At 37.9% G+C, this 9,464-nt stretch overlaps 1 protein-coding gene across 1 annotated transcript; it reads right to left on the minus strand.

Annotated features, from left to right (window-relative positions):
- Positions 1-58: 58 nt before the first annotated feature.
- Positions 59-9,242, minus strand: ccdc105 (coiled-coil domain containing 105). The gene is made up of 8 exons (XM_052107796.1): positions 8,920-9,242; positions 5,751-6,026; positions 5,386-5,490; positions 3,587-3,743; positions 2,533-2,699; positions 2,254-2,349; positions 1,935-2,048; positions 59-461 (listed from the first exon to the last, which is right to left on the minus strand). The coding sequence occupies exons 1-8, from the start codon at positions 9,211-9,213 to the stop codon at positions 276-278; spliced, it is 1,395 nt and encodes a 464-aa protein (XP_051963756.1). The 5' UTR covers positions 9,214-9,242; the 3' UTR covers positions 59-275.
- Between the last annotated feature and the right edge of the window lie 222 nt (positions 9,243-9,464).

The raw sequence follows: 9,464 nt of genomic DNA on the forward strand, positions 1-9,464 counted from the left end.
GATGAAGGTATACTCAGCATCAAGAGTAAAAATCATACATATAGACAGCACCTGTGCATATGGATGTTGTATTTTACTGTTGTTGTCTGGTTTGTTTGCAAATCTTAAACATATTCATACAACACACAATTTGTATGCATATATCCTGAATAAACAAGGTTTTCAAAAAACATCCATTTTAACAACACTACATGGTAACTTTGTAGAAAGACCCTAGATTTCCTCCTTTCAAAACCAGAGCACCATATTTATGTTATATTGCTGTGGATAGAGTTTTAACTTGTTGCAGGCCGGATAGACTGGGGACGTACAAGTCTTTGACGCAGCCGGACAACATCAGAGTCCACCCTGGCTGCGGCCCGCTTTCCATACATATCATCCTCAAGCTGCTGATGGGCTACTTGCAGTTCTGCGATCTCTTTCCCTGAAGATTCATAATATTTCCGGAGCATGGATGTGCCCTAAAGGGAACAAGGAAGATATATCTCTGTTAACAGGTCAAACAACATCTTTGTAAATTAAGTGTTTAATTTAGACCTACATTTTATATCTTGATTCTAAAAGCAAACACTGCTCTATTTGTGCTCTAAATGATTATCAATACATACAATTTTAAACAATCAAATAGTCAGAGCCTTCATTCACAGTATTGTTCAAAAACTTCTTCATATACAGTAATATAATAGTAAGAATTCAACAAAAACATGCAACCCAGTCTCATGACAAATCATAATAATAGTACAAGAAATGGAATGAGTTGGCTGACTCTTAATCCCATAGAAAAATATGAACTAATGAACAATGTTATTACAAAGTTTAACCTCTAACCCAAACAAAGATTTTTAGAGAAATATCTCAGCTTTGTTGGTCCATTCAATGAAGTGGTTAAATCCATCGCTGAGTTCAGAATTGAACCATACTACTCTTACTGTTTCTGCCATAGACAGATATGGAAGAAGTAGTACGAGTAGTGTGGGTAGTATTCAATTCTGAACTCTGAACTGTATCGGTGTGGGTGGGAAACAGATAAATATTTGAGTCCTTTTTTACAATAAATGATCCTCCCTGCCCAGTAGGTGGCAATATGCAACACTAATGTTAATTGGCAAAATCAAAAGAAGAAGAACTCTTAGAAGAGAAGAGAAGAGCGCTTAGGTATAGTAAAAAAGGACTTAAAACTTTATTAGTTTCTCACCCACACCTATCATATTGCTTCTGAAGACATGGATTAAACCACTGGAGTCATATGGATTACTTTCATGCTGCCTTTATGTGCTTTTTTCCAGAAGAAGTATAAAAGGCATCCACATCTAGCATGGCATGAGAGTGATTAAATGAAAAGAGAATTAAAATGTTTGGGTTAACTATTCTTATAAAGTCTAACCCTTTACCCAAACTTAAACCTATATTGTATCAATTCTGTATGTTGAGTGGTTGATCTCTATGGGAATAAAAATCATATGATATCTTACGATTTAACCATCTCGTGCCTATTATTATGGGTTGTCGTGAAAATGTAACATCAACAGCCAAATTTAGGATGTTTTGCCCTTTATAATTGACAGCTTAGATATAAAAATAGTTTTAAAAAAAAAAACGTGAGTGGGTTCAGGTGTAACAACAAAAGCCAAAGCCTAGGAAGTTCTGCTCTTTATAATTTACTGATTAGAGGATTGTTATGAATGAAAACGCCATCAGGCGCCAGGGACGTATTACTGACCGGGCAAATGTGGCCAGTGCCCAGGGGCCCTTGACTACCAGGAGGCCCTTGACTGCCCGGGGGTGTCCTGGGCTTTAAGGCTGCACAATCTAATTTGGTGTTCCCCCGCTTGAAAACCCTTTAGGCATGAACAACGAAACAAGGGGGGCCCTTGGAGATAATTGGCACCAGGGTCTTTGCAAGTCATAATCTGTCCCTGTCAGGTGCTTGTCACCTGTGTTAGGAGGTCAGATTCTGGCAGCCCATCACTTGAATGCCTTCCATAGAGCTGAGTCATGGGCCTGTTCAACTTTTCCCGACAGAAAAGATCAGCACTGGAAACAGGACCCTGCAGTGAATTACATTTAGAAACATCAAACAGGGAGTCAAAATGTTAACAGATTGTGTTTTGGAGGTTATTTCATTATTATTGAAACTTTAACGTTCATTTTAGTGAACTGTATCCTTAACTACTATCCTTAACACAATATATGCACTTTCTCATAGGTCACTGTGGTGATCAATTGGCTCTCAAGACTAAAAATGAAACACACCATTGCTCTACCAAGACTGTAGCCAACACACTGCGTTTGTCTCTGTTTGCGGAAAATGGCCTGTCTCATGGCAGCTGAGCTCAGTGTTAAATGTTGCTGATTAGGAGAGAAGAAAATAAATACATATTATAAAAAAGGAAATCACCTTAAATAATCTAGAATAAATAATGTATTGGAATATTATGAAATGTGAATGCATCTTTTTAATTTTTGCACACAGATAAACAGGATTTCCTTTCAGAATAATATTCCTTTCCACTCTAAGATCTCCTCACAAACCTCCAGGGTGATAATTTCAGAGATTTTCTTGAGCAGGGCCTCACTAGCTGATTGGTGCAGAGATTTTTGCTGGCTGATGACATCACTCATGACTTGTGTAACGTTCTCTCTGAACTGCTGAGATTCACGTAGTACAGCCGCTGACGAATCCAAAGATTGTTTGCACTCTTAATGACAGAGAAAGTGACACATATAGAGATTAGGTTCCATTAACAGTCATTGATTGATTCATTATTTTGAATTAAATTCATAATTACTTTATTGTAAACACCTTTATTGTCATTTAAAGGGATAGTTCATCTATTTATTTTAATAATTTAAGGATTTGGAACAAAATGAGGGTGGCAATTATTATTTGCGGGGGAACTATCCTTTTAAAAGAATAATTCACCCAAATATTGTAATTCTGTAATACTTTTTAGAAGAGTATTTCAGCTATGTAGGTTGATACAATGGAAGTGAATGGTGTTCAGACCTTTCAAGCTCCAAATATCACATGAAGGCAGCATAAAAGTAATCCATATAACTAAGTGATAAACAGTGGTTTAATATATGTCTTCTGAAATTATGCAATCACTTTGGGTCAGAAACAGATGCATATTTTAATATTTTTTTACTATAAATCTACACTTTCACTTTCAGAATGAGTGATATAAAGTAAAAGCAGACTTAAATATTTATCTGTTTCTCACCCAAATCTATTATATCGCTTCTGAAGACATATATTAAACCACTGTCGAATGGATTACTTTTATGCTGCTTTCATGTGATATTTGGAGCTTGAAAGGTTTGGTCACCATTCATATGCATTGTAGGGACCCACAGAACTTAAATATTCTGCTAAAAATCTTCATTTGTGTTCATTCACAGCTGGGGTGGCATGAGAGTAAGTAAATGATGAGAGATATTCAATTTCTTGTTAACTATCCCTTTAAATCAGGCTATTCACAGTCTACTTGCCATCTGTCTTGTGATTAACCCTTTTAACTTTAAATCTGTGTAATAAAGAGAGAAAGCGAGAGAGAGACTTTCATTCAAAAGTGGCCCGGGGTACCTGGAGTGAATGGTCCAGCAGGGTCAGGTTGCAGTGAGAGGGGAGAAGGGTAGGTGTTTACCCCCGCTGAGAGTGAACCATGCTGGGGAAGCAGCTCTGTTACGCTGGACCTCTCCAAAGCACAATCTAACAATCGCCTACTGCTGTCAGCCAAAGCCTCAAAGTTTAAAAACAGACATTTTGTGTTCTTTGTTTCTTGCTAATTTTTAATGTCTCTAAATGTAAAATTTGAGATAAAAACAAATGCCTGGACAATTGTACATAAATAAGCATTTTAGACTATATAGTCTATCTTTTATGGAGCCCTTTGAGAAGCCAGGGTGGGATTTTTGTTTCTAAAATAGTTTTACTATACAAATAACAGTTTAACTATGGTTTTAGTAAAGTAATATTGTAGGTTATAGAAACTATCGTTTTTGGCAGAAATCATGAAATCATCAGAAACCATGATTTTGGGAGGTAACCATATATTTAGTACACTATATGGTTAATCTTGTGGTTGCTATGGTTTTACAAAATCATAATAACCACAAAATTATAATTATTTTCATTATCATAGTTTTTGTTTTCCTGTATTTTTACTGAGGTGACACTACTAATATGAAGGTTAAAATATGCTTACTGTAGTAATACCACGATACATTTATTGTGAGGGAGCACAAAACTTATTACAAGGGCAGGCCAAAATTATTGCGAGGGAACAAAAGATGTATTGTGAGGGAGCCCAAACTCTTTTAAAGGAATACAAATCTTATTGAGTGGGAACACAAAACTTATTGTGAGGGAATGCAAACTATTGCGAGGGAACGCAAAACTTATTGTGAGGGAACGCAAACTATTGCGAGGGAACGCAAAACTTATTGTGAGGGAACGCAAACTATTGCGAGGGAACGCAAAACACATTGTGGTAGAATGCAAACTATTGCGAAGGAACGCAAAACTTATTGCAAGGGAATGCAAAACTTATTGTGAGGGAACGCAAACTATTGTGAGGGAACGCAAAACTTATTGCGAGGAAATGCAAACTATTGCGAGGGAACACAAAACTTATTGTGAGGGAATGCAAACTATTGCGAGGGAATGCAAAACTTATTGCGAGGAAACGCAAACTATTGCGAGGGAACGCAAAACTTATTGCGAGGGAATGCAAACTATTGCGAGGGAACGCAAAACTTATTGCGAGGAAATGCAAACTATTGCGAGGGAACGCAAAACTTATTGTGAGGGAATGCAAACTATTGTGAGGGAACGCAAACTATTGCGAGGGAACACAAAACTTATTGCGAGGGAATGCAAACTATTGCGAGGGAACGCAAACTATTGCGAGGGAACACAAAATTTATTGCGAGGGAATGCAAACTATTGCGAGGGAACGCAAAACTTATTGCGAGGGAATGCAAACTATTGTGAGGGAATGTAACCGTTTGTGAGCAACACAAAATGTATTGTGAATTAACGTAAACTACTGCAAAGGAATGCAAAAGCAATTGTGAATAAATGCAAACTAATGTGAGGGAACGCAAAAGTTTTAGTGAATGAATGCAAACCACTGCGAGGGAATGCAACATTTATTTTGAGGGAATGCAAACTATTGCGAGAGAACACAAAACTATTTCAGAAAACAAATCCTGCACTGTCTTCTGAGGGGCTCTGTACCGAAGTAATCTTTAGACTAGATAGTATAATGCTAGATATAATACTAGACTAGGTATAATACTAGACATTTAAAAACATTGTGTATAAATAATGATCACCAGGCATTATACATTGAGAGTATCCAGCAAGGTCCATGTTTTCACCTGTTGTTGAATCAAAGTCTTTCTCAACATGCTCTCAAGTTCCTTTTTTAACACATTCAAGCCTCTTCGTTCATGGTCCAGAAGATCGTCTGCTCCATCTTTTATCTTGACAACACATTTAAACAGTCATTACAAGGAGCTATAGCATTTTCTCCGGTGCTTTGGCACCGATTTTTTTTGTTGTCCAAAACATTCCAGTCATATCTTTCTTACAGCAAAGAGCAAAACAACAATCCTATAACAGTAATCACATATTATTGTTGGTCTAGCATGTCTTTATGTCAACTCCGACAAATTCACATTTCTAAGTATCTTGTACCACAGTATCTTCATCCCCAATCATTACAGACACTTTATGAACTCACAGTCTCTCTTGTAGCTGGCCGAAACATCCTCCCATTTGCACTTTGCTGATTGACCTGTAAAGCTTTCCTGAGACTGCAGAGTAGTTTCTCCAGTCGCTCCCTTTGATGTTCCACTCTGGTGCCCTCTTGGGTTACCCTGCCCGCCTGTCTGCGCAGGCGACCCTCCACCTCTCGCACACCCCGTATATACTCACCAGCCATACCCATGCTGACCTCTGCACTCTGCTGACGCAAGGCCGGTGGAGGAAAGGGGGCATTAATCATTCCAGAAGTTAACTATGAAAGAAAAATAAAAGACATATAACAGGGACAGTCCTGTGTGTGAAGTACCTTGCTCAAGGGCACAATGGTGATGTATACTATATACTCTAAAAGTGATGTAATTTATTTATGTCAAAATATGTTCTACTACCTCGGTTTATTGTTAATTGAGAACTATAAGTAAGCCATTTGTTGGTTTACCTGCCCCAAAAGTATAAACACAGAGACTCCCAGGCACTATCAATAAATGTATGTTTATATTTTGAGGGGCCCACTCAACCCCACCTAACCCTTTTAGCTCAACCTATGATGTTCATATATGGGCATATATGAACATCCAATGCAGACGTGTACAGAGGAAAATAAATTTTGCTTCACCAAAATTCAAAGGTGTACTAAAAGGCACAGAGAGAGAGGACTGAGTAAAACCAGAGTGAACATTGGCATCGCAGTTACAAGGTGGAAGACTTTGAGGAAATTTTGGGGGTTCGATGGAGATGCCAAACTTGCCAAGTTGCTTCACGAGAGGTAAGCTACCCTCAAGGTATTACCACACAAGTTAGCTCATTACTGTCGAGCTCCAGATAAATTCATAAGATCCTCAGAATATGTATAGTTATGCTTACTAGTTACCAGAAGGATCATCCTACCTCTTATACATTCAATCCGATGATGTTTTCAGATGACCCAATTCCTCTGCCACGCTTTATGTCTGGTATGTTTATATTATCATGGTCTTGTTTAATACGATGTAAAAAGTTTATCACCTTTTAATTAGTATGGAGATAATTTTTTTACAAAAACATAATAATGCTTTTTTATTATTATTAATTTAACTTTGTTCATTTTGATGGAATTTCTTATGAAATTGTTTATGAAAATGAAAATGTGTGAATCTTAAAAATAGGCTAAATATTTGTATGTAATATATAATATGTATATTTATTTAAAGTTATGCAACCTTTTGGTTACCAGATCTTTTGATCCTACACTAACAAATATTTAAGAGATAATCCACAGCTAGGTGTGCGTTAAAAGATTTTAAATGCACAACGTGGAAGCGAAGAACCTCCCGACGCGAAGCAGAGGGTTTTTGTCTCCGCAAAGTGCATTTAAAATAGTTTAAAGCACTACTACCCATGGATTATCCTGCTTTTACCATGGTCACTTTCTAGCACTGATTAGTTAAAGCTGTCACTAATTAATGCAGTGCAAATTTTGACTAGAAGAATAAAAAATATTGGTTAACTTTATCTACAGGTTGTTAGATCTAGAGTTCTGCCCATTCTAAATCAGACACAGAGATAAAGTAGTGTGATAATATTGTTTGTTTGTTTTTTGGAAACCAAACACTCTTTAAAAACTGTGAAATTAAACACTCAATCCAGATATAATAATAGCCACATAATGTTGAATGGTTGACACTCCTGAGAACATGTAATATTCAATTACTATTCATTGTCATTTTCACAATAATGAGGAATAAGCGGTGTTGCTGACGTGACAGTTGTAAAAGTTTCACTCACTGTTCACGATGAGGAGAAAATCATCCAACCCCCTCAATCATCAAAACAAGCAAGTATACCCCCCTCCCCCACACCCCTCATGTTACCCCCCTAATGTTCAAGCCAAATATACGCCCTTGTCCAAAATGCTCTTATCCTACAGACTTTGACCTCTGAGACATCCAGATGGTATCCATTAATGCTGCAGGATTGATTAAATTAAGAATGAAATCACGATATGGCCTTGCACGATTACTAAACTGCGAAAAGCTGCGTGTTATGAAACAATCTCCATTCAGAGCTTCAGTCAGTGATGTGTGATCACGGGGCGCCCTCTAGCGGTTATAGGCACACATGTGGAGTAGGGCAGCCATTTTCAATGAATATTTATCATATTACAATATAAATCGTCTTGCCTCATCTTGTCAGACAATGAAAGCAAATGCTTACTTTCCAAACAAATGCTTTGTGTGAGTAATATGGGGCTGATGAACACTTTTTATCAGCCCCGTGTTTCCTGTAGCATCACAGTTGATTTAAAGATGACACTGCATGACTTGATGTTGTTTTGTGATGTGATGGTTAATCCCAGCTCTGACACTATATTCGCGTCCAGAGATTGTTTGAACAGAGGCATAAAACTCTCCCAATGTGTCATTACGTGGGGACAGCATTGAAGGCACATTAATATAGAATGGTGATTAAAACAGTCTGGAACTAACTGTGCATTCAACAGTTTGAATTGCACGCATTCCAGCCAATCAGAATTGAGTATTAGAACAGACCATGGTATAAATCAAAATAAAATGTTATTACCATGTAGTACAATAGTAATTCCAAATGTAAAAATGCAGAAAGTTTTTTGTGAGGGTTATGTTTAGGGGATAGAATCTATAATTTGTACTGATCTATATATAACTGGATTGCTCATGACGTCACAACAGTGAAGCTACTGCGCTGCCATCTTGGTATTCCCTAACATTCTGTATTCCTATGGGTCTCAATGGGAAATCGTCTGTTTTGGTGATTAATTTTTACCTATCCAGTCACATTTAAAAAAAATGTTTGAGTCTGCATACACTGCATCACAATGCAATCTTCCTAAATATGTAATTCATTATTTATTTTGACTCTCATTTCTTCCCCCTGCTTATTGTAAGTGTGAGCCTGTTATATTACTCTTTATTGCAGCCGCATTACTTCTGGTAGCTTCACCAACTGCTGGCAGTTCGAATTCTATGAGCAATCCAGTTATATATATAGATCAGTGGTTTGTACAGTATAAAAATCATGTCTATGGAAAGTCCTCATAATGATAGGTAGACCAACGTGTGTGTGTGTGTGTGTGTGTGTGTGTGTGTGTGTGTGTTCTGCCAAATGTGGGACAATCTGGGTTACTTTACCGCAGTTCCAGTAGATTTTATTCGTAATTTGTCTGTCTTTTCCAAGTCACTCGCATCGTGCTCCTTCTCAACGCTGCTGTTCACACTGTAAGGTTTCAGTTGAGGAAGTCTGTAGGAAACTGCCCCAACACTGTGGCTGCGGTACCGTGTAGAGGAGTCCAGTTGACCTACATGAGTTTGACATAAAAGTTCCTCCGCGCGCAGGATCGAGCGGACAGTCGCGTCTCTCCAGCCTTTAGATCCGATAACCATAGCGGGAGGAGCGGAATGAACCGGCCGTTTCATAATCATCATACTCAACTACAAGTCTTGCCATCAGTGGACAATCAAACTCCGAGGTGTTTGGTTTTAAAAGTGTTGTATTGTGTCTCCAAAGCAACAGTTCCTCGAGTGACCGGAGACGCGCTCGGGGTTCTGATTGGGTAACATGATACGCGATAATGAACGAGTGTCAATGGAGGCAGTTCATTAAGCTCCCATTCACACTGCAACTCAATCAGTGGATATACAGTTACATGACAAGATTATGCTGTGGCGAGCAACAG

Source organism: Xyrauchen texanus, chromosome 36 (assembly GCF_025860055.1).
Source record: "Xyrauchen texanus isolate HMW12.3.18 chromosome 36, RBS_HiC_50CHRs, whole genome shotgun sequence".
Taxonomy (NCBI): Eukaryota; Metazoa; Chordata; class Actinopteri; order Cypriniformes; family Catostomidae; genus Xyrauchen; species Xyrauchen texanus.

Bases quoted from the DNA above. Each gene is read 5' to 3' on its own strand.
- ccdc105 (XM_052107796.1), bottom strand. From the start codon at position 9,213: ATGATGATTATGAAACGGCCGGTTCATTCCGCTCCTCCCGCTATGGTT. The intron at 6,027-8,919 runs GTAAAGTAACCC...TTTCTTTCATAG, and splicing joins TAAAATCTACTGGAACTGCG to TTAACTTCTGGAATGATTAA. The intron at 2,700-3,586 runs GTACCCCGGGCC...TCTGTCATTAAG, and splicing joins TGCTGGACCATTCACTCCAG to AGTGCAAACAATCTTTGGAT.